Source organism: Strix aluco, chromosome 18 (genome assembly GCF_031877795.1).
Source record: "Strix aluco isolate bStrAlu1 chromosome 18, bStrAlu1.hap1, whole genome shotgun sequence".
Lineage (NCBI taxonomy): Eukaryota > Metazoa > Chordata > Aves > Strigiformes > Strigidae > Strix > Strix aluco.
This window is the reverse complement of record NC_133948.1, coordinates 15,439,015-15,461,889: the sequence shown is the minus strand read 5'-3', so window position 1 is coordinate 15,461,889 and position 22,875 is coordinate 15,439,015. Positions and strand designations below refer to the sequence as shown.

General features: G+C 64.0%; 3 protein-coding genes across 6 annotated transcripts; 1 reads left to right on the top strand and 2 right to left on the bottom strand.

The window, feature by feature from the left end:
- The first annotated feature begins 1,880 nt into the window (after positions 1-1,880).
- GAL3ST1 (galactose-3-O-sulfotransferase 1) lies at positions 1,881-9,179 on the top strand. Of its 3 annotated transcripts, none has more exons than XM_074844459.1 (3): positions 1,881-2,210; positions 5,305-5,438; positions 6,844-9,179. In XM_074844459.1, exons 2-3 carry the CDS (start codon positions 5,314-5,316, stop codon positions 7,991-7,993), a joined length of 1,275 nt encoding a protein of 424 aa, XP_074700560.1. In that variant the 5' UTR covers positions 1,881-2,210; positions 5,305-5,313; the 3' UTR covers positions 7,994-9,179. The 3 variants fall into 3 exon arrangements, with proteins under 3 accessions (XP_074700560.1, XP_074700559.1, XP_074700557.1); XM_074844458.1 differs by lacking the exon at positions 1,881-2,210 and adding an exon at positions 3,586-3,633; XM_074844456.1 differs by lacking the exon at positions 1,881-2,210 and adding an exon at positions 3,857-4,135.
- Positions 9,180-14,457: 5,278 nt separating this feature from the next.
- On the bottom strand, positions 14,458-16,131 carry MTFP1 (mitochondrial fission process 1). Its single transcript, XM_074844387.1, has 4 exons — positions 16,018-16,131; positions 15,408-15,535; positions 15,097-15,329; positions 14,458-14,676 (listed from the first exon to the last, which is right to left on the bottom strand). Exons 1-4 carry the CDS (start codon positions 16,067-16,069, stop codon positions 14,601-14,603), a joined length of 489 nt encoding a protein of 162 aa, XP_074700488.1. The 5' UTR covers positions 16,070-16,131; the 3' UTR covers positions 14,458-14,600.
- A 159-nt stretch (positions 16,132-16,290) lies between these two features.
- On the bottom strand, positions 16,291-20,964 carry SEC14L2 (SEC14 like lipid binding 2). Of its 2 annotated transcripts, XM_074844385.1 has the most exons (12): positions 20,836-20,964; positions 19,335-19,410; positions 19,186-19,229; positions 18,917-18,976; positions 18,608-18,796; positions 18,058-18,153; positions 17,731-17,791; positions 17,568-17,651; positions 17,269-17,375; positions 17,048-17,187; positions 16,783-16,952; positions 16,291-16,689 (listed from the first exon to the last, which is right to left on the bottom strand). In XM_074844385.1, exons 1-12 carry the CDS (start codon positions 20,887-20,889, stop codon positions 16,538-16,540), a joined length of 1,233 nt encoding a protein of 410 aa, XP_074700486.1. In that variant the 5' UTR covers positions 20,890-20,964; the 3' UTR covers positions 16,291-16,537. The 2 variants fall into 2 exon arrangements, with proteins under 2 accessions (XP_074700486.1, XP_074700487.1); XM_074844386.1 differs by lacking the exon at positions 18,058-18,153.
- Between the last annotated feature and the right edge of the window lie 1,911 nt (positions 20,965-22,875).

The following is a 22,875-nucleotide window of genomic DNA, read 5'->3' as shown; positions in this document are numbered from 1 at the left end:
AACACTAATGACAGCTTTTCTGCCCGATAAAAGCTCCTGACGCCGCACCTGGCCAACGAGTGTCTGACGGGGCCAAGCCCTGGCCCAGACGGGGTGTGCCACCGCAGTGCTGCTGCCCGCCGCTCCGACCATCTGCTCGTGCTCCTCTCCAAATCCCTCTGCATCTCCAGCTCTGGCACGCGTTTCCCCAGCGGTCACGGTTTTCAGTGTGAGTGCTTTCTTTGGACCCCCAAATCTGGGGGGTGATTCACTCTGCCTGCTCCCAGGTCAGGGGATGGGGGACAAGGGGTGGGGGAGCCCTCCTGGGGATGGTTTACACCCCATGAAGTGTGGGAGATGGGGCGTCACAGCTGCCCAGCTCCTTTACATCATATCTCAAGGCTGTGAGCATCCCTCCATTGAGCTGCCACATCCCAGCCACTGCAGTCCTCTTCCAGCTGGAAACCCTTCACAGCGCCATCCCCCCAAAAAAGAGGGAAACCTGGAATTAAGAGGAGAGGGGGTGGGATGGCTCCTTGCCCCTGCACTGCTGTTTCCAGGGCAAATTCAGGTAAGAGGATGGAAAGGCGAGTGGCCAGAGCCAGAGCAGGTGGTGGAGCCAGGGGTGTTATTTAATCCGATGTTGTGGTTATTTCATGCAGCAACCATTACCTGTGACACATGGGCCTCTGGGGGGGCGGAGGGAAGAGATGAGTGATAAATCCCAGGCATGACTCCAGCCAGGGCTGGGTGCAACTGGAAACACGTCAAATAAGAGCTCGGGGGGGCTGCGTGCTTGCGGCGCGCTCGGGCGTTACACTGCCTCTGAGCAGTGTCCCCATCCCAGCAGCAGCCTCTGCCTTCCCCGCGGCAGGTGGGCACGTCCCGGCGTTGAATTTTGGAGGGCGCGCTCTCGCGCTTGCTTGTGCTTGCTTGCACGTTTGCTTGCTCCTCTCCATCGCCCAGAGGTGCCCGTTCCTCTCCGCTGCCCACGGCCAGCCTGGCATGGCTGGCACAGCTTCGGGCTTTAATTTTGAGGAGCCAGATGGGATCCCTCGACTGGGGCTGGGGACACCAGGGGATGTCTGTCCCGGGAACATGCCAGCGGGGACAGTGCCTGCAGGGAGGCAGCAGCTCTTCGTCCCTCTTCTTGCGATAACAGAGGATATTCTGGCTTTTCTCGTCCCCCAGCACTGGCTGGGGCTGTCGGGGGTTGCGCAGGTTAACCCCAGGGTGAGAACCGGTCCTGCCGAGGCAGGGCAGGATGTGGCAGCTGCCTGCAATGGGGCAATAGCTGCCTGCCCACCTGGGGCTCGGCAGGGTGACCCCAAGCCCTGTGGGGACAAGCTCGGAACCCCAAACACCTCCATCATGGATACTCAGGTGGGTGCCGGGCATGGCCCAGGGGTGCCCTGCGGTTACACCCCAGGGAGCAGGCGGCTGGGTCAGGGCTGTGGGGCCACACTCCCCACCCCAGGGTGAGCTCCAGTGGCAGGAGGTGACAGCCTGGCCATAAGCCGTCCCATGGGAGGAGGATGGTGGCTGGTGAGTACTGGCCCCGCAGGGAGGAGAGGAGCTGGGTGCCACCACCAAGGGGCAGCCATTGTCACCCGCTCAGCCGGCAGCACCCCGCCACCCTGGCTCCCACTGCCGTGGGTGCCGGCTTACGGGGCCAATCTGGGCTGGGGGCTGGCAGTGGCGTGGCGGTGCAGGGGAGCGGAGAGGCCGGGTGTGGGGCCGGCAGTGACAATGTCCCCGTTGAGGCCGGCACCGCAGATGGAGACAAATGGCCCCCTTGTTTTCGGCGCTGGCAGGCAGCGGGCAGGCAGCGGGCTGAATGCCTCCTCTGTGCCGCCGGGAGTGGGTGGGGAGACCGGAGGCTCGGGGTGGCAGCAGGCACCCAGGGCCTGGCCCGGCCGTCCCGGGGGAGCCGGGCAGTGCCCGGCCGCAGCCCCGCATCCCTCTCGGCAGTGGCTCATTTCTCTCATTCTTTTTTCCCCCTTCCCAGGCCAGTGATACAGGGCTGGGACACTGGTGATGCTATAAAGATCGTGGGCTGGTGGGGAGGCTTTGGAAAAGCCAGCGTTTGCGGGGAGCTGCCTGGGACGAGCTTATTCCATGTCGGAGCAGTATTGGCACCCCCGACCCGCGCCGCCCGCTCCCCCTGCGCCCCGGCCAGCCCAGGAGAGGAGAGGGACGGCTCACCGAGAGCAGCTTAAGCAAAGGAAAAGGTGATGTTTGGGGGGCGGTGGGATGCTTGGGGGGCAGCTCTATGGGGCAGGGTGCCAGGGGGCAGGTGGGGATGGGTGTTTGCACCCACAGGGGTGTACAAGGGGGACTGGGGGGTAGGAAGCACCATGGCTGTGTGGCATTGGGCACGTAGGAAAAAAAGAGCGTGGTCGTAGGCTTGTAGGGGCAGGAGGAGCAAGCAGCAGGTGGATGTGTGTTCTCTGCGGTGGTTTGGCCTTAAAGGAGATGGCTCCTATAGGAAAAACCCGAAAGAAGGCTCAGAGATGTCCCCAGGGACCAGGGGAGCTGCTGGGACATGGGGACAGGGCTGTGGAGCCGCGTGGGCCATCCTGGGGGGTGATCCGTGGGGAAATGGCTGGTGCAGCCGCGTCCTCCAGCTGGGAATTTCAAGCAGCCGGCAGAGAGCTGGCGCCGCGGCTGCCCCGCGCTAATGGGAGCCCCAGGAGCAACGCCTCCATCGCCGCATTTTTCCTGGCGAGCTATTAATAATTAAGCCACTCATTTAAGGTAAAGTCAATAGAGTAACTGGGTAGGGAACTGTTTGCCCAAACCACCCCAGGGGAGCCAGCCTGGGTGGAGCGAGACATCCTCTTGGCATCCCGGTGCGTGGGGCCAGGGTGCTGTGCTGTCCCAGGGGGATGGCGGGGTCCCCCGCCGGGCCGGGAGCTGCGAGGGGAGTTAACAGCGCCAGCTCTCTTGCTTCGGCAGCGCTGTGCCCCGCGACGCGGCGCCAAGGACAGCCTGCGAGCCGGTGGGATGCCGCTTCGCTCCCGGCTGGCAGCACCCACGCAGGTGGGTAACGGGTGTCCCCTCCGGCGCTGCCCGGCTCCTGCCAGCGGCTTTTCCAGGTGATGCCGGCGCTGCGGATGGTGACCATGGCGCGATGACGGCCACAGTGTAAGACCAAACCCTGGCTGCTCCCAGGCACGCGAAACCCTCTGGGCTTCACACCCGTGCTGTGATATTGGGGTAGGGCCGTAGCCACCCGCTGTGGTTACACCGTACACCCCTGTGTCCCTGCCATTCCTGCCACGCTTGCCAGCGGCTCAGAAAACCGCCTGGGAAGAGGTGGGATGTGACCAGCCCTGCCAAACCCGGTGGTCCCTGCTGCAGGGCAAAGTGGGGGAGTGCCTGGGCGAGCTTGGGCGCGCTTGTGGGGTGCCGCCATGTGCCCCCACCCCATCGGCATCCCCCAGCTGCCGCGCTGGGTGCCAGGATGAGCTGTGCCCAGCACCCGGCCGCAGCCCCAGGCTCCGGTTGCATTTTCCATTCATTATTCATCGAGCTGGAAATCTCAGCGGCAGGAGGCAACTGGGGGGGGGGGGGGGGGGCCGAGAGAGGGGGAGGCAGGCGGGAGCAGCAGCTGGGGCTCGCTGTGCCCTGGGCACCCTTCACGCTGGCCGGGTAACCTTTCTGCTTGGGGTTTAGCTTAGAAATCCTTGGGGGTCTTTGCTACGTGGGGGTTGGAGAGGCTAAAATGCGTCTGGGTGTAAAGCACGGCTCCCCCAGCCGGGATTTTGTCTCTCTGAATTATCTGCTGGAGCTACGAGGCTCTAAGGGAACGATGCTGCGGCAGGCTCAGGGGGCTGGGGGGTGTTTGCAGGGTGTTATTCACTGGAGCGTGGCCAGCCTTGGCCGAAGGATGCCTGGGAGCCAGAGGGGTGCTGCTAAATGGGGGTGCAAGGCTGGAGGGACCACCCAGGGCTTTGTCCTCCAGGTCTGGGGGTGCTCCCCGTTGCTGGGCTCCGCTCCCAGCCCCCCCAGCAGCAGCTGCCGTGGTCACGGGTGGCTCGTCCCCTTGTCCTGCCTCAGAGGACAGCCCTGCTGCAATGCGGTGGCTGGCGCACCGGAGCTGCCGGTGCCCCCCATATCCCCAGGCCTGCGGCGAGCGGCGGCGGCTGGGCAGGTGCTGCCGGGGGCTGCGGGGGGAGAACGGCACCGGGGAGGGGGCGGCCTGGGGGGCGGCGGGGCTGGGGCTGCCTGCTGTGGGGCTGTGTGTGCACGTGTATGCATGTGAGCGTGCATGTGTGAGTGTACATGTATGTGCATGTCCGTGTGCCTCCCCGGGCATGCATGTGTGTGTCCCTGTGTGTGCACAGAGGTGTGTGTGTCTGCCGGGGTGTGCATGCATGAGCGTGTCTGTGTCCTTGAGGGGGATTCGTGAGTGCATACGTGTGTGTGTGAACATGTGTGTGTGTCCGTGCATGCACGTGGATGCACGAACACGCACAGATGTGTGGGTGTGCATGCGGGGGTGTGCACGGAGACGTGTGTCCCTACGTGCACGCACGCGTGTGTGCATGCATGGGTGTTTGTGTGCAGGTCTGTGTGCAATCGTGCATGTACCTATGTGTATGAAAGTGTCAGCTGTGCATGGAGGGGGGTCCTACCCTGCCCCGGACCCCCTTTGTCCATCAGGTCTGCGTCCCCCTGGTCCCCACCCCGAGCCACCCAAAGGTGCGGGTGCTGTGGCCCGAGGGGAGCCGTGAGCCCCCTTGCAGCCGGTGCTGCTGGAGGGGCTGGGAGAAGCGGGCAAGGCTGCGCTGGGTGGATGTCACAGCATCCAGTACATCCCGAGCTGATGTAGCTCCTGATCCAGCCTGGAGATTTTCTTGCAAAAAGGGATCCCAACCACCCTTGGAAAGCTCCTGCCCATGTCAGTGATTTTTCGGTGCCAGGGTGCAGCCTGGTAGAGGATGTTCACTCTGCGGGCCCCGTGGCACAGCTCCTTTCTCCCTCCCATCTCCAGCCCTGCAGCCTCTCCAACTGCTCGTGCATTGGGCCAGGGAGTGGCTTTGGATTTTCTCAAGGCAGGCAAAGGGTGCACAGGGCAGCCAGAGCTGCTGCTCTTTGGCCATGAAGCCATTGCGCCCACTGCCAGGACACACATGGTGCTGGCTCACCTCTCTCCCTGCAGTGCCAGTGCCGAAAAGCGCAGTGAGAGGCTTTCCAGGACTTCCCATGCCTGTGAGATGTCCCCGTGCCTTATTTGCTTGTGATTTGGGTCTCACAGTCCCCTCAGTCCTCACTTCTCCATCCCCTGGTGCTAACAGCTCTCCTCTCTGCCGGCCACAGGTGACCAGGATGCTGCACCATGGGAAGCACTGGAGGTCCATGTGCAAGGGGCTCGTCCTGGGGACCCTCCTGACCAGCTTCATGCTGCTGCTCTACTCCTACGCCATCCCCCCACTGCAAGTCAGCGTGACAGAGTGAGTGTGGGGTCCCCACGGGTCCCCCCTGGTAGCTTGGCCATCCTGTTTCACAATGGGCATCCCCAACCAGAGGTGGTCCTGGGGCTTTCCAGGCTCTGGTGGCTTCACACCGAGAAGTCCCCTTCCTACAGCCTCCTGTTGGAGACCGCGCCCTGTTTCGTGGCAGGGGGAAAGGTGAACCTTAACTCCTTGGGGGGCAGGGGACACACCCCAGGGGGGACCCACTGCAAAATGGCAGGCAGCACTCATCTCTTGGGTGATGGAGGGGACAAGGAGGTGCAGGAGAACTCCTGCTCACCGCAGTTTCATATCCTCTGGAAGAAGGAAAAGCATCACAGGAGATGTTCCCTGGCAGCCAGGAGCAGCAGGCAGAGCAGAGACAGTTTTTCAGGAGCTCTTTATCAAAGGCTCGTCCTTCAAGAGCAACCAGAGAGCTGCCACATGTAAACTCTCACCCACAGAGATAGGCACGGGTAGGTTCAAAGCTCTCTGCTGCCTGTCATGGTGAAAGCTGGTGCTCAGCAGGGCTCAGCTCCTGGCCATCTCTCCTGGTATTAAATTTATCTCTAAGCTTATAAACAAGATTCACCTGTGGGTGTTTCATAAGCTACGTCCTGACCCGTGCTGCTGGGTGGGATCGTTATCAAGGATCAGCTTTGCAACTTCATTAACGGTGTCCAAAGTCTCTGGACACCGTGGTCTCTGTTCCCTGCTCCGGGCATCTCAAATAACACACAAGTTGTTCTCAGTGCTCCCCGAGGGCCCATGAGCTCGTCTCTGGGGCCATGCCCTAGAATTATTTCCCTCTTTGCTGCGGTGCTGGATCCTCCACGACTCCTACAAGGGGCTGAGAGTTTCCAGACCTCGCAAGAACATTATGAGCTCCTGTCCATGGAGTTATGGCCATGGGGAGCTCATCTCAATGCACGTCTCAACATCACCTACACCAGAGCCACCGCGGCTGTGCCTGTGGGGAGAAATGGGGACCCCCTGCTCAGGCTGAGCTGATGCTGGTAGGGACTGACCACTGTGAAGACCCCCATAGTGGCACATCCTCGGTGGCTGGGGTTGTCCAGAGGTGAACAAGCTTGGTTTGGTGGCTCAGAGGTTCATCTGATGTCAGGGGGCTCATGGGGGTGGTGGGCTCTGCCCTGCTCACCAAGGGGCTCCTGCCAGGTCGGTGCCCTGGTCCCACTGGGCACATGACTGGGGGTGAAGGGAGCTCTGCCCAAAGCCGGGCTTACCTCTGCTGGGGAGCTGGGGGCAAGAACTCATCCCCAGGTCCAGCACCCATCCCCAGGTCCAGCTCCTCCAGGAAGGAAAACAGCTGAGCCTTCATGGTGGCTGGGCTGCATTGGCCAAGCTGCCCTCACCATGGTGTCCTGTCTCTTCTCCCCACCAGGATCCCCGTCCCCTCCTCCTGCTCCTCCTACCCAGCCCCCGGCAAGGCGCCTGCAGTGGCCAATGGCACAGGCAGCCCCTCGGGATGGAGCTGCCTGCCCAAGCTGAACATCATGTTCATGAAGACGCACAAGACAGCCAGCAGCACCATCCTCAACATCCTCTTCCGCTTCGGGGAGAAACATCGCTTGAAATTCGCCTTCCCCAACGGCCGCAACGACTTCTACTACCCCTCCTACTTTGAGAGCAGCCAGGTGCAGCACTACCGGCCAGGTGCGTGCTTCAACATCATCTGCAACCACATGCGCTTCCACTACGAGGAGGTGCGCAAGCTCCTGCCAGCTGACGCCATCTTCGTGACGGTGCTGAGGGACCCTGCCTACCTCTTCGAGTCCTCTTTCCACTACTTTGGGCGTGTCATCCCCCTCACCTGGAAGCTGACGGGGGACGACAAGCTTGCGGAGTTCCTCCGGGACCCTTGGCACTACTATGACACCAACGGGTTCAACGCTCACTACCTCCAAAACCTCCTCTTCTTTGACTTGGGCTACGACAACAACATGGACGCCAACAGCCCACTGGTGGAGGAGCACATCCAGGAGATAGATCGCCGTTTCCACCTCGTCATGTTGCTCGAATACTTTGACGAGTCCCTGGTGCTGCTGAAGGACCTGCTGTGCTGGCAGCTGGAGGATGTCCTCTACTTCAAGCTCAACGCCCGGAAAGGCTCCACTGTCTCCCGGCTGACACCTGAACTCTATGAGAAGGCCACTTCCTGGAACCTCATCGATGCCAAGCTCTACCGCTATTTTAATGCCACCTTCTGGCGTAAGGTGGAGGCCTACGGGAGGGAGCGGATGGCCAAGGACGTGGCCGAGCTGCAGCAGGAGAATGAGAAGATGAAGAGCATCTGCATCGACGGGGGACACCCTGTGGATGCCAGTGCCATCCAAGAGTCCTCCATGCAACCCTGGCAGCCGCTGGGGGAGAAGTCCATCCTGGGCTACAACTTGAAGAAGAAGATCAACAAGAAGCACCAGAAACTGTGCCGCAAAATGCTGACGCCCGAAATCCAGTACCTGACCGACCTGGGGGTCAACCTCTGGATCACCAAACTATGGAGCCGCGTGCGGGACTTCCTGAAGTGGTAGGGGACGGTGGGTGCCCCGCTCTCCCCGGGGAAGAACCAGGTGCTTTTCTTTTTCTTACTCATGGTGTGTTTAAGTTGGACGTGAGCAAAACTGGCTGGAGGCTCCAGCACCCAGGAATGGTCGGGGGGGACCCTTCATCACCTTCCTGCAGAGCCCCAGCTTGGGCAGGAGCCTGTGAGGGGGCGTCCATCACCCACTGGCAAGGAGATCAGAGCCTCTGCCTCCACCCCAGCCTCCGAGGGGTCAAGGACTAGGGGCTTGGGGATGTTTTTTTCCAGCAGGATCCACTTCTTCCTTCCCCGTGGAGAGGCCGGAGGAGGTATTCATGAAGGACATCACCTCGTCACAGCGGGAGCAGGACACCCATTCCCACGTTGCTGGAGGCAGGGACGTGCCCAGCCAGCAGTGGCAGGGGCTCCTCCTGGCCCGGGGTGGGCAGAACTGCCAGCACGGAACCCAAACCTCAAGGGGCTCCTCTAATCACCCCATTTCCCTTGAGCCCTGGTTTGGGGGCTGCCTGTCAGAGCCTTGCTGCACCACTCCAGGGGGTTCCAGCCCATCATGTGATGAGTGTGGCACATTCTCAGCTCACCCACAGCTGTCAGCCCGTGGCAGGCTGTGATCCGAGGTCACCTGGAGCCATTTGGAGAATGGAAAACCCACCTCAAAAGCTCCGGCATTTATCAATGGGCTCATGGTTCCCGCAGGTGAAGGGCATACGTGCAGCAGGTCCCCTCCCAGCCCCCCGTCGTCCCGGTTAGAGGGTCCCGTGGCCCCAGTCCCTACAGGGGACATCCCAGAAGGCCCACGGGGTCTGGTGAGAACTGGCGTGGAGAGGAGGTGGGAAGCAGGGTCCAGCGGCCACCGTCCCAGTGATGCCATCCCCCAGGCACGGGGGGAAGGAGGCCGAGGACAAGGTCTGTCCCTTCCCCATGGTGGGGACAGCCCTTGGGTGTCCCAGCCGGGCTGGATGACACTGGCAAAGCCATGTCCTGCCGAGAGCGGCCCTGGCTGGGCATGGAGGTGGCACCCATGGCTGAGCCTCCCCGGCAGCGAATGGACCCCCGCCAGCCCCCCAGCCCGTGTTCTGCTCCCTTTGTAAAGACCAGAAATAAAAAAGCAATTCTACTTTTGTAAGATAATTGTATATTTGGCAGTTTTTAATATAAGGATGGTCTAGCTGGTCTCCATCTGTCTCCTTCTTCTCCAGTGGGTGGGGAACTCCCAGCGTGGGGCCGTGGCCGCAGCAGGATGCTCCGCCGGTGCCCGCTCCTCCCGGGGGCCCAGATCCTGCTCTGCCCAGGGCTATGTCCCGGCAGCCCCTCGGGGTCCCGGCTCTGCTCTCCCCGTCAGTCCTGGGGGTGGGAGCCCCGTGTCCCCACCACAAGCGGGGCACTTGGATCTGTCCCCACTGTCCCTGCAGAGCCACCTGCGCTGCTGGGGGCTGGCATGGGATAACCGTGGTGTGCAGGTGCCACCAGGAAGATCTGCTGGTTTTGCAGGGACACCAGACCCATGGGACAGCCACCAGGAGTGACACAACTCACTTGTGCCACGGGGTCCCAGCTCTGCCGCTGACAGGTGCACCCCGTTTTCAGGGGTGTCCCCAGGACTTGTACTGAGGCTTCTCCAGCCGAAGCACCCAGCACCACCAGTACTGGGATGGTCCAGAATGGCCAGTCTGGAGCCACCGCTGGGGCCACCAACTCAACTGCATGTGACACCGCCCAGGGACACTGGGACAGGTGCTGCGGGCACAGAGCTTGGGGCACCTCCTGAGGTCCACAAGTGTCTCCCATCACATGCCAAGGTCTCCTGCTGGGAGCAGGTGCCAAATCCCACCTCGGCCACCAGTTGTCTCTGCAGATGGGGGGTGGAAAAGCCCCTTCCGAGGCAGGGTGTTGGCTGCACAGCCCACCTGGGATGACGTCCCCGTGGGGCTCTGTGTCCCTCTGTGCCCAGGCCACCAGATCAACCCACGCAGAGGGGGCTGTGATGGGGTTTTCAGACCATCTGAGACAGGCACTTCACCAGGTCTCTGTCCTGGCTGTGACCAAACTGCTGCCCCCGACCAGGCTGCCTGCGCCCCCAGTGCTGTCTGTCCTGGAGAGCGGCCAGCAGCGACCCTGGGGTGCGGAACAGCAGCTCTTCACTTGGCTGGGGCCAAAGGGTGGAAGGGAAGTCCTCCTGCTGAAGTCCCCCATCCCAGCACCCAGCAGCCTCCTCCTATGGGCTTTTGTTCTCAATAAATGGGACAAAGCTGGGACAATGGGTCCAGGATTGTGGGTCTGGGGCTGCAAGTAGGACCATAATGGGATGGGGGTGGTGCATTGGGGACCAGGATTGTGTGATGGGACCGGGATTGTGTATGGGACCATGACTGAGGTGGGATCAAAATCGTGGTGGGCCTGTGACCTTGTGTAGGACCATGAGGTGGGACCATACTATGAGGTGGGACCAGGAACATCCATGGGACTAAGACTGAGTGGTGGGACCAGGCCATGTGGTGCCAATAGGACCAGGGCAAACTGGTTGGACCAGGACCACATGCAGGACCAAAACTGCATGGTGGGACCAGCACCAACTGGTGGACATGGGGCCATGCAGTGGGACCTGGACTTTGCTCAGGACCAGGACCACACACAGAACCAGGCTGAGTAGAGGGACTGAGACTGTGTGATGGAATGGGGACTGAGCGGTGGGTGCAGATCCTTGAGATGGAACTGGGATGGTGTGTAGGACCAGTCCCCCACGTGGGACTGCTGATTGACTGCAGAGAAAATCAAGGAACTCCTCAAAACCCGGCAGCACCAGCTGGGGCCCATTGGCACCCAACCCTGGTCTTTAAAGGCCCCCAGGTGCTGGGGGTGGAATTGCTGCTCCCTGAGGATGGGGCTGTGTTGGTGGGTGCTGATGTGTGAGGCTGTGCTGGGCATGGCAGGTGAGCAGGGCTGCTCCCCTCAGTCCCCCCACTGGTTGTACTGGGGGAGCTGGGTGGTCCTGTCTGGGTGCTGGTCCCCTCCTGGATCTGCTGGTACAGGTCTCTTTGGTGGAGAGAGTTCTTAAAATGACTCCGCACTCTGGGGATGTGTGGTGGCAGCAAGGGGGCTGGCCAGGAGCTCCTTGTGCCCCCTGGTCCCAGCAGGTCTGTAAGGACCTGGTTTGGGTAGGGGGACTAGAGCCATTGGGGGGGTACATGGCTGCTGGCAATGGTCTCCCATCCCATGAGCAGCTCCCAGGTGTGCCTGGTGCTGGGGTGGCTGGGGACACTTAACCTTGCATTTTGGGAGGGTTGCGGTGACCCTTGTGGAGCACCCCCTCCTCCAGCACCCACCACCACAGTGACTACAGTGGTCCCACCCCAAGGCCAGACCACCAAGACCAGGGGTGGCTCTGGCTGGGGGAGCTGGGGATGGAGGAGCATCCCAATGTGCCCAAACCCAGCTGAGCTCCTGGGTGCTCTTCCCTCCTTTGTGTTGCTGCCACCTGCCCTCCATGAGTCCCAGGACCATCTGAGGACCTGGATGTCCCCACTGTGCCTGGGACATGCTGCTGCACTCTCAGCCATGCTGCCTAAACCCTCCCTTTGCTGCAGGGACCACCAGGGCTCCAGCTGCTTTAGAGTCCTCAGGTCACACAGTGGTGGCTCCAGTGGTGTCCTCAGGCATGGGGACAAGGGCTGTGGCCCCAGTGTTTGCTGCTGCCACCATGCCTGATGGGGCTCATTCTCACCATGGCTCAGAGGACCCCATCATGAACTTCACCTTGAGGCTCCTGGATGGTGAGTGCTCTGTGTCCTGTGTTGGGTACCAACTCTGGGGAATGAGACCACAGGATGGCTCCAGCCAAGACCCCTGGGCTTGACCAGCAGCACCCAGTGCTTTCTGCTGGCTGGCCTCAGCCCTAGGGCCCACCACGAGAAGGTGGCCACCTCTACAAGACCTCCACTCCCAGTCTTGCAGAGGGTGTAAGGCTTTGAGATGTTCCCAATCCTGTGCTTGATGCTGTGATTGGATTTTGGGGGTCAACTGCCTGTTCTGATGGGTGATGTGCTTCTCAGCTCTAGGCGGGGGGGGACTGGGAAGGTGCTGTAGCTCTGGAGAGCAGGCAGGGAAGCCAGGATGAGGTGACAGAGCCAGCGCAGCTCTCGGCTTCCAGGGACAGGGGGTGGGCTCTGAAATTAGGGAGCTGTGGGCAGGCACCTGCCTCACAGGGGTGGAGGCAAAGAGTGGTGGGACTGGCTTGGGGATGTCGCACTGAACCCACCCTCCCTTCTTCTTCAGGGGACCCCAGTGCCATGAAGAAGCCGCTGGTGCTCAGCCCCGGCTCTGCCATCCGCCTGGAGGCCAGGGTCAACTTCAGTCCTGGTATCTCCCTGAAGATCTACGTGGACCAGTGCTATGGGACCAGCTTGGAGCAGCTGGGACACTCCAGGAGGGTCTTCATGGTGGTGAACAGCCATGGGTCAGTGCGTGTGGGGCAGGAGGTGGGGATTGCTGCTCCAGGCACCCAGAGGTCCTGCAAGACCCCCTGATGGGGAGGGATGTCCAGGGCCTGGAGACAGTCTGGGAATGTCCCTGTATTGCTCTCCTGCCTCAGGTGCCTGCATGGGCAGAAGCTGGGGAGTGTGTCTGTCCAGCATCAGAGAGGGGTGTCTGTCCTCTGGCTCACCATCCTGGCCCCCACGCTGGAGGATGAGCCCGAGGAGGAAGAGGTGAGCTTGGGGTGATGTCCTTAGTGGTGGGACAGAGGTCCCCTGGGAGATGACCTGCGGCTCCCAAAGCACCATCCCTCCTGGGGCATCCTGCTTCCTGCTGGGGTGGTCTCAACCCCACGGGGTTGGGTGGGAGGAGAGCAGTACCCCCGAGGAAGGACATGGTGGTGGCATGTCCTGCCCGGGGCTGGTGTCTCAGCAGGTCTATGTGCGCTGCCTGTTGACGGCGTGGGGTCACAGTGCCAGGTCCTGCTTCTACAGCCAAGTCACAGCCAGGTAAGCTCGGCCCCAGCACAGGCTCCCTGCCAGTGAGTGCCCCAGGACACGAGCACCCATGGGTGCTTTGGGAGCAGAAGCCACTTGTCAACAGGACCCATGTAGGGGACCAAGTCACCCCCCTGTGATCTGGATGCCACATTTCTGCTGTGGTAGCCAGGTGGCACCACCACAGATCCTGGCTCCCTCCTGGTGCAGATGAATTGTGCCCAGGTGACACCATGCACCTCCCCATCTCCTCTGGGGTGGCCAAGGTCCAGGCCAAAACCTGGAGGGACCTGCTGGCATGGCACCATGTGGGCCTTGTGGTGGAGCCTGGGGACCCCTTGACCACCCCCAGCTCTGTCCTTTCCTCCCAGCTGGCACAACGCGGAGGACCCTTCCCAGAGCGCCCTGTGCTGCTGCTGTGACACTGGTTGTTTGTCTGGTGACATCCTCCTGGGAGAACTGTCAGGTACTGGGGCTGGGATGTGGTGGCCCCATGTGGTTTTTGGGGTCTTGGGGGCAGTCTTGGGGGGCAGACTGTATTTATTGGCCATGACCTCCTGCAGGGCTCCCAGGAGAAGGGACATTCCACTGGGAGACGGTTGGACCATTGCTAGTGCAGAAGGAGAAGGCACCGTGGTATGAAGGTGAGTGGAGCCCCCCAACCATCTCCCCACGGCCCCAAACACACCATCCCAGGTGCCGAAGCAACCTCTGAATTTTTTTTTCTGTTGGTTCTAGCACCGTGCCGCACAGTGAAGAGGTTCCTGCTGGCCATGCTGGCCCTGGTGGGCAGCGCCCTGGTGGCAGCCGCGCTGGTGGGGGCTCTGCTGGGGCTGGCCTTGGCCACCTGGCACCTGGGCAAACGCCGGCAGGGACGGCGGCGGCGGCTGAGGCGACACTGTCCCTTCCACGCTGAGCTGCAGAGCGTGGTGGGGGCCCTGGTCCCCAGGGAGACAGAGAAAGGGGGTGATGTGGGTCCTGACTACCACAGTCTGGCACAGGGCTCTGCGTGAGCTGGTGACACCCCCCCCCCCCCCTCCTAACCAATAAATGGTGGTTTTTTTTCTCTAAAGCTTCTCCTGGTGGCACTATGTGGATGTCACCAAGGGCTGCAACCATGTCCCCACAGGGTGGGACCATACCACCATGCCTGGAAGCCACATCTCCTGGTACCACCCCGTGGTGCTGGAGCTGGTGGCTCCTGGCTGAGGGGGATTGGGGTCCCTGGAGGCACCACTGAAGATCTCGGACATGGTGGTAGCTCCTTGGGGACAGTCCCCAGGATGTCCCATGAGGCTGGTAGTGGCTGTGGAGGGATGGAGGGGTTCCAGTTAGGACCTGGGGGTGCTGGTGGGGTGATCAGGGCTCTTCTGGGCATGCAGGGAGACCCTCCAGGGCTTGGGACACAGCCAGGCCCATGTGTCCCACCATGTGTCCTCGCTGGCTCTGGCACAGCCATGGTGCCCAAGCATCACTCAGCACAGGGTCAGACTTGAAATGGTTTATTAGGACCAGCCAAAGGGCAGGGTGGCCACTCCAGGGCCATCACCAGAGTGAGGGTTCACAGTAGATGGGTCACAGCACCCCAAAATCAGCAGCATTGCCTCAGTTTCCCCAGACCAGGGGGGCTCAGTGTGGGGCCGGGGGCTCTCCTGGTGCCCTGTAGAGCTTGCGGAGGCTGGAGTCCATCAGGAAATCCACAGACCTGTGGCAGGAGAGGGGGTCAGTGGGGTCCCGGGGGGTTCCTTGGGGTACAATTAAATGGCTGTGGTGGTGGGGGGGGGGCTGGAACTGTCCCTCCTCCCCCTGGGACCCCGTCCCTAATGTCACCGATGCCTCAGCCCTACCAAAACCAGGCGTAGTGCAGCCTCCCCTCACTAATCCTTGGCTCAGCGCCCAGCTCCTGTTAATCTCCATCCCCACAGGGCCGTGTCCTGGCCAGACCCTGGAAAACCCCTTTGGAATGGGGACACACACACACACACCCCCCCCCCCCCCCCCAAATGTCCCGTGTCACCGCATGCTCCCCCAGGCCCCTCCTGGGAGAAGAAGCGCTCCAGGATGGGGTGGCAGTACCTGTCTGTCCCCGAGGGGGTGTCCCTGTGGTTGTCCCCTCCCGCCTTACCTGTCGATGGGGGTGATGATGAGGGGGATGGCGGCCAGCCCCAGGGCGGTGGTGGCCCACCGGCGGAGGGGCAGGGGCCAGCGGGTGAGGGCACCCAGCAGGGCCAGCGAGGCGGCGCAGAGGCGGTTGATGGTGATGCCGGGGATGGCCACTGAGGCCAGGCTCTGCCAGATGAAGGTGTCCACCACGGCCACCCCCACCCGCGTGGCCTGGGCAGGGTCCTGTGCGTGGGCCTGGGGGGAACAGGGGGGGGTCAGTGTGTGTGTGGGGAAGCAGCTGGGGAGGGGGGGGGGGGAGAGGGTGACACTCACGGTGGCAGCTCTGCGGCCCTTGTCGAAGGCATCGGCGGTCACGTAGGCGGTGGCCACGCCGTAGCTGGCCCACACCACGGGCACCGGCACCAGCGGGCGGAAGGACTCGCCCACTTCGTTGGCGTAACCTGGGGGGCGGGGGGGGGTCAGCGGGGCTGGGGACCGGCCGTGTCACCCCTGGGGTGTCCCCGTGCCACTGGGAGCAGGGACAGATCCTGCGCGGTGCAGGGAGGGGGGGGGGGGGTTGGAGCAGCTGGGTCACCTTGGACCCGCACTGCTGCTGGTGTCTGTGACCGGTCCCCACCGCCGGGACCAGTGACCGGTCCCGGGGCCAGTGACGGTGACTGGTGCCAGTACCCGCTGGCAGTGTTTGGTGCGCGCGGCCGGTGCCCAGTGTCGGTGCCCGGTGTGTGGTGCTGGCACCCGGTACCGGTGTCAGTGTGCGGTCCCGGTGCCTGGCGTGAGGTCCCGGTAGCCAGTTCCAGTGCCTAGGGTGCAGCGTTGCTCGCCGGTACCGGTACCCGGTGTCGGTGCTGGGTGCCAGCACCCAGCGCACTGCCCGGTCCCCGGTCCCCAGCGCAGTGTTACGGTGCCCGGTGCCGGTGCTCACCCAGGTAGCGGACCCACGTGTCCCGGTAGAGGTCGGGCTCCGCCGCCCCCATGGCGCGCGCGCTCCCGCCGCCGCCGCCGCCCGAGCCCGCCCCGCCGTCACGAGGCCACGCCCCCGAGCCCGCGTCACGTCACCATGCCCCGCCTCCGAACGTGCGTCACCACGCCCCGCCCCGCGCGCGAAATGGCGGCGGTCACGTGGTGTGCGGGGAGCGGCCGGGGGGCGCTGTGGGGCAGCGGGGGGGGGACACACAAAAACCAGCGGAGACCCGGCTCAGTCCATCCCTTTACTCCCCCCCCCACGCAGCAGCGGGTGGGCGCGGGCCCCCCGTAAGGCACAGAGAAGGGGGGGCCCCGCGCTCAGCCCCCCCCCCCCGCCGCCTCGGCCCGTGAAGCTCCGGGACTCAGCGCCCACTCTCCATCCTCCTGCGCGGGGAGGGGTGGGGGGGGGCACCCTGGGGGCCACAGCCGTGGGGCCTGGGGGGGGCCCTGTGGTGTGGGGGGGGGCCCCGGGGCCTTGGCTAGGGGCTGTGGTTGAGGGCCACCTCGCTGAGCCTGTCCCCCAGCTGCTGGATCTGCTGGGCCGAGGCGGTGTCGGGCAGCAGCACCTCCACGCTGTAGCTCACCTTCTTGGCGTGGAGGTAGCTGTAGGTGTTGTCGAAGCGCAGGACGTCTGGGGGAAAGAAGGGGAAGGGTGGGGTGTCAGGGACATGGGGAGCGCTCAGGGGGTCCCCCCCAGCACCCCGGGGAAGGGGGACGCGCTCACAGATGCCGGGTGTGGAGCAGGTGAGGGAGCCGTCCTCAGGCACCATGTGGGAGTTGTAGCGTTGGTTGGGGTAGACCTCGGTCATCTCGCCCGCCCGCTGCCGCTCCCCGATCTTGGTCTTCAGGTACACCCCGAAACCCACGTCAGCTCCCTCCGACCTGAACTGCCACCTGTGCCGGAAGAGCCGTCAGGGTCCCACGGCCAAGCTGGGGACACCCACCATTGTGTTGTCCCCGCTTTCCTTGGCACAGAGCCCCCTCCTCACCTGAGGACGCAGCCGGGGAAGAGGATCTCGTACTCGACCTGGTGGGACGACCCGCGGTTGACCACCACCGTGTGCTCGTACTGCTGCGCCAGCTGGTCCCGCACGTAGTAGTGCTGGGGCACGTCCCCCCCGTAGTTGATCTGGAAGGGGATGGAGATGGAAGCGGGTATGGGAGGGACCACCCGTGCACCCTTAAGGGACCCAGTGGGGGCTTCTCCTACCTTGCTCGAGCATTTGGGGTCCCCGTCGGGGTCTGTCAGGGTGCCCCCGTACTCCACCGGGATCTGTTCAGGGTCAATGTACCTCTGCAGGACCTCCTTCCAGTTGGCTGGCGGGGGGGGAGGACCGCAGAGTTTGGGGGGGGCTGTGACCCTTGTGGGGAGCCCCAGCCCAGCTGGGGACCCCCCCAAAAGTTGCAGTTTCACCCCAAGTGGAGGGGGACACAGCAGCCCCTTTTTGGCTTCCACTGGCGCCCCCCCCCCACAGCTGGGGACACCCCGGGGAGGGGGTCAGGACTCACATCCCAAGACCACGACCTTCTTGCGGGTGTCCTCACTTAGGAAGTGCTTGACGAGGTTGTAGGCCACGGGGAAGATCTTGGGGGCTGAGGGGTGGACGGGGGAGACGTTAGGGTGGGGGTCAGCACCCAGCCAGGGGGAGTGGGACCCCAGGGCTGAACTCACCCTTCACAATAAACAGGCGCTTGAGAGACTCGGGGTAATTCTCCTCAAACATGGACAGGAGCTACAACACAGGGAGAGCTTCAGGTCATCCTCCCGTCCCATGTCCCCACCTGGGCACAGGGGGGAGCACAGCGGGGCACAGGCCGGGACCCCCACCCCGAAATGCCGGGGGGGGGCGTGCAGGGCACCAGCAGGGAACTGCTCTTGCATCATCCCTCGGGGCCATGAGTCAGCCCGGATCCCTGCGTCACCCGTGTCACCGCCGCAGCCCAGGAAGGCTGCGGTCCCCAACCGGGGAAGGGGGGGGTCAGGCAGGGAGCCCCTCACCTCCCCGTATGTCTCCACAGCTGGCTTCCAGAGGTGCTTCAAGCCCAGGCCCTCGCAGTCGTAGACCATCAGCACCATCTCGATCTTCTTGCCCAGCTGGGACAGGAGGACGGGGGGCAGGGGGGTTGGGGCTCAGGCAGCGCCCGGCTGCTGTGGGGACCCGCGGGAGGGGGGGGCTCCCCACCGGCCCCGGGGACTGGGTAATCCCTGACGGGCTGGTCCCCCCCTGGCCAGAGCCTCCTCCCAAGTGCTGGGGTGGGGAGAAGGGGCATCGCGGGCTGGTGTGGGTCCTGGGACAGGGGCACAGCGGGGACGTGGGCTGGTGGGGATGGACAGGACGTGGACTTGTGGGGCTGGCAGGGACACGGACTGGTGGGGATGGACCAAGTGTGGACCTAGAGGGCTGGGGAGGACGTTGGGTTGTGGGGATGGACCAGACACGCACTGATGGCGCTGGCTGGTGGGGACACGCATTGGTGGGGACAGTGGGGAGCTGGGCGGGGGGGGCAGGCAGGGATGGGCAGGCAGGGACGGGCAGGCAGGCACCCACCTTCTGGCTCTGCTGCTCGCACTGGTGCCGCAGCACCTCGCAGTCACGGAACTTGTTCTTGAGCAGGTCCTGCTTGGAGGCGGAGAAGAGCAGTCCCTTGGCGTCCAGCGGCCCGATGATCTCGTACCAGATGGGGCTGCCCTCCCGGTCGTAGCCACACATCCCCCCTGACATGTACTTCTTGATCACCTGCAGGAGCATGGGGGGTCAGGGGGACCACGCACCCCCCCCCACCCACCCCCCCCCCCCCCCCGGTGAGGGGGGACAGTCACCTCCAGGGACACGCACCCCAGGGCTGGGGACACCCACCTCAGGGGCCTCCCAGGCGATGATGTTGTCGGCGTCCATGCGCTTGCGGACCTCGACATGCTGTGAGGGGGGTCAGAGCAAGCCAGGGTGAGGGGATTTGGGGACCTCCCCATCCCATGGGATGAGGTGCACTCCATGGGCAGGTCACCCTTGTTGGGAGAGAGGGGGTGGGCTGGTGGCCCATGGCACGCTGTCCCATGCCAGGTGACAACTGGGAGCTTGATGGCAGTGTGGTGGGGTCCCCCCAAAAAGCGGGGGTGCCCTCTCACCTTGCGGAGCATCGCCTCTGACTTGGGCAGGTCGAAGGAGCGCGCTGCAAGAGAGCAGAGAGCTCAGCCCCACCACCAGCATCCCCACCCCCCAGCTCCACAGCCTCCCCTGGGGTCTTCCAGCCCCCTGCCCCCCACCTCGGGGTTACCTCGGAGCCATTTCAGGAGGAAATAGTCGTCCTGGGAGGGCAGGGAGGGCAGCACGTCTTGTAGGTTCTCCCGAAACTGGAGAGAAGAGGAACTGTTGGCAGAGGGATCCCCGCTCCCACCCCAAAAGCCCTAAGGCTGGAGGTTTGTGCCCTCCTTGTCCCCCCCCCCAAGAAAAAAAGTCCCAGCCAGGACTGAGACTGTCCCAGGGCAGAAGGGACACCCCATGCCCTGTCCCTACCACCACGTCCAGCCGGGACAAGCGGCCGGTCTCTGCTTTCCTCCCTGGCAGGGGACTATCCCCAGGCCGGCCACCAAGCACCGGGTGTCCCCAAGCCGGTCCCCTCGCACGAGGGTGTGAGTGGGGCTGTCACCCACCCGGCACCCCCTGGGCAGGGTCCCACCATCCACCCTTGCCCTGCAGGGACCAGAGAGACCAGTCCCCTCCTCTGCCACCACCAGTGGCCTCCTTTGGGATGGAGACGATCACCAATTACTGCATGTCCCCTTGCTCTGGTGACACCCCAGCGGGTCACAGCCCCCCCTGGGCAGGCAGAGCGAGCAGGAGGGTGGCAGGGTGCAGAACTGGGGGGGTTGGGGGGAGCCAGGGCACCCTGGGCACGCGGCCCCGCTCACCCCAGCCAGGCTACGGCCCAAATCTCTGTACCAGTCAGGGACCTCCCTTTAATGAGGCTGATTAGATTATCTCCCGCTGAATTTAAGTGTAATTAAACCCGGGATTAGCTTCTTCACCCTGAGAAAAACAAGGGGCCGGCAGACGGGTTTTGCAGCTCGCCTTTCTTGCCTCCCGGTCGCTGCCTTGGCACAGTTTCGGCTCCGTGCCCCATGCCTGCTCCCACCCCCCGGCCTCTGGAGCCCGCTGGGGTCATCGCCCGCGTCTGGAGTTTGGTTGGGTTGGAAAGGCAGCGATAAGATAAAGTCCCCGGCGTTGCCCTCTTGGGGAGGTGGAATAAACCCGGATAAAGCCCGGCACCGCGGCGAGGTGCTGGTGAAGGCGTCGAGGGTGGCCCTGGGTGGCACGGCCACCGCGGTGGGTGACCGCCACTGCTTCGGCCGAGCATCCTCGGCCCCCGGAGCCCCACGGTGGGCGGGGGGGAGGTTTCCCAGCCGTCGGTGGGACCACCGGGAGGGATGGGAGAGGGATGGGGGGCTCGCCGGTGCCCAGGACCCCGGTGGGCCAGTGGCGGGGTGGTTCAGCTGGCAAGGGGTCCCCCCCAGAACGGTCCTTCCTTAGTGGGCAGCGCCCCGGGGGGGCTCAGCCCGGGGGTTGGGGCTCCGGGGAGAGGCGGGGATGAGGCAGCGGGAGCACCCCAGGACGGGAGCCGGGAGCGGGGGAGGGGGGGCGATGCCGGTCGCCGCGGTGGGGGGCGATGATGCCGGTCGCCGCAGAGGGCAGCGGATGCAGGAGCGCCCCGGGGCGGCCCCGGGACCCCGGCCCCGCTGCCCCCCCGCAGCATCCCCCGGCTGCCGGTCCCGGCTCACCTGGGCCAGCGCCTCCGCCTGCCGCGGGCTGAGGTCCCCGACGCGGCCGCTCATGGTGCCCCGGCCCCGGCTGCGGGATGCGCCGCCTCTGCCGGGCGGCCGGGGCGGCGGCAGGTTGCGGAGGCTCCGGAGCGCCTCCCCCGGCCCGCCCCGCCCGGCCGGCCCGCCCCGCCCGGCCTTGGACCCTGCCCGCCGCCCCCTGCCCGCCCGGTCAGCGCCCGCCGCCGCCCCGAGGGCTGGCCGGGGGGGCACGGGGGGGCGTGGGTATGGGGCGGTGTGGGGGCATGGGGGGGCTTGGGGGTGTAGGGGTTAATGGGGGCATGGGGGGGCTTGGGGTGTGGGGCGGTATGAGGGCATGGGGGGGCTTGGGGGTAATGGGGCTAATGGGGGGGCTTGGGGTATGGGGCAGTATGGGGGCATGGGGGAGTGTGGGGGGCTTGGGGATGTAGGGCATAATGGGGGGTTGGGGTATGGGGCAGTATGGGGGCATGGAGGGGCTTGGGGGGATTGGGGGTGTAGGGGGTAATGGGGGAACGAGGGGGCTTGGGGTATGGGGCGGTGTGGGGGCTATAGAGGGTATGGGGGGGCTTGGGGGGTATGAGGTCATGTGGAGACTTGGGGTGTATGGGAGGGTATGGGGGCTATAGGGGAGACGGGGGCATGAGGGCGTTGGGGTATGGGGCGGTATGGGGGCATGGGGGGGCTTGGGGGGACTGGGGGTGTAGGGGGTAATGGGGGCATGGGGGGGCTTGGGGGGACTGGGGGTGTAGGGGGTAATGGGGGCATGGGGGCATATGGGGGCTATAGGGTATGAGGGCATGGGGGGAAAGGGGGGCTCTGGGTGAGTACGGGGGGGTATGAGGGAGTGTGGGGGCTATAGGGGGTATGAGGGAATGGGGGGAATGGAAGCTATGGGGGAGTATAGGGGACATGGAGGGGCATAGGTATTATGGGATGTATGGGGGGGGTGAGGGGTGGGGGGGTATGGAGGGACGTGGGAGGTATGGGGGTATGGAGGGGACAGCAGTGTATGGGGCTATGGGAGGTATGGGAGGACACGGGGGGGACATGGGGCAGGGCTGAGGGGACAGCGATGGGGACAGCGCCAGAGATGGGAGATGGGGACAGGGGGCAGATGTGGGAACAGGGATGGAAAGTGGGGCAGGGGACAGAGATGGGGACAGGGTGACAGGGGTAAGGGACTGGGGCAGGGGCAGGGTGCCAGGGAGAGGGGACAGGGACAGGGCAGAGGCACCAGGGACACTGAGCTCACCCTCCCACCGCCAGTTCACGTACAGTGGCCCTCGCTCCCCAGGGAGAGGGGACCTCCTGAGCAGGGGACCCCAGCCGGGGGGGGGGTCCTGACCAGGAGATGGGGTCCCTGCAGAGGTCCCACACCCCAGCCCTGGCACCCACAGACTGACTCCAGTGAGGGTCCCTGTGGGGCTGTGTGTGTCCCACGGAGCTGTGGCTGTCCCCTGGAGCTGTGTATGTCCCATGGACCCATGGATGTCCTGTGAAGCCATCCGTGTCCCATGGAGCCATGGATGGAGAGACACGTCCCATCGAGGCATCTGTCCCACGGCCCTGTGGATGTCCCATGGAACCCTACATGTCCCTTGGAGCTGTGGGTGGCCCATGGGGCCATGGCTGTCCCACAGAGCCATGTGTCCCCCATGGATCCACAGATGGCCCATGGAGCCATCTGTGTCCCGTGGACCTATGGGTGTCCCAAGGTGTCATGTATGTTCCATGGAGCCATATGTGTCCCTTGGAGCTGTGGCTGTGGCATGGATGTGGCATGGATGTCCCCTGGAGCCATCCACATCCCATGGAACCATAAGTGTCCCATGGAGCCATATGTGTCCCTTGCAGCTGTAGGTGTCTCCTGAAGCCACCCACATCCCACGAACCTGTGGATGTTCCACAGAGCCTCCCACAACGCAGGTCCCATGTTCATGTCCCCTCCGTGGGGCAGCGCTCGTGGTAGCAGCTCCCCAGGCTCCCATTTTGGGTTCCACCAAAGCCACGCAGAACCCC

Excerpts from the sequence above, each read along its gene's own strand:
- SEC14L2 (XM_074844385.1), bottom strand. The coding sequence starts at position 20,889 with ATGAGCGGCCGCGTCGGGGACCTCAGCCCGCGGCAGGCGGAGGCGCTG. Across the intron at positions 18,154-18,607 it reads GCGAGCAGCAGAGCCAGAAG|CTGGGCAAGAAGATCGAGAT; the intron begins GTGGGTGCCTGC and ends CTCCTGTCCCAG. Across the intron at positions 17,792-18,057 it reads CTGTGGAGACATACGGGGAG|CTCCTGTCCATGTTTGAGGA; the intron begins GTGAGGGGCTCC and ends CCTGTGTTGTAG.
- MTFP1 (XM_074844387.1), bottom strand. The coding sequence starts at position 16,069 with ATGGGGGCGGCGGAGCCCGACCTCTACCGGGACACGTGGGTCCGCTAC. Across the intron at positions 15,330-15,407 it reads AGGGCCGCAGAGCTGCCACC|GCCCACGCACAGGACCCTGC; the intron begins GTGAGTGTCACC and ends TGTTCCCCCCAG. Across the intron at positions 14,677-15,096 it reads ATCATCACCCCCATCGACAG|GTCTGTGGATTTCCTGATGG; the intron begins GTAAGGCGGGAG and ends CTCCTGCCACAG.
- GAL3ST1 (XM_074844456.1), top strand. The coding sequence starts at position 3,872 with ATGCCTGGGAGCCAGAGGGGTGCTGCTAAATGGGGGTGCAAGGCTGGA. Across the intron at positions 4,136-5,304 it reads GAGCGGCGGCGGCTGGGCAG|GTGACCAGGATGCTGCACCA; the intron begins GTGCTGCCGGGG and ends TGCCGGCCACAG. Across the intron at positions 5,439-6,843 it reads CTGCAAGTCAGCGTGACAGA|GATCCCCGTCCCCTCCTCCT; the intron begins GTGAGTGTGGGG and ends TCTCCCCACCAG.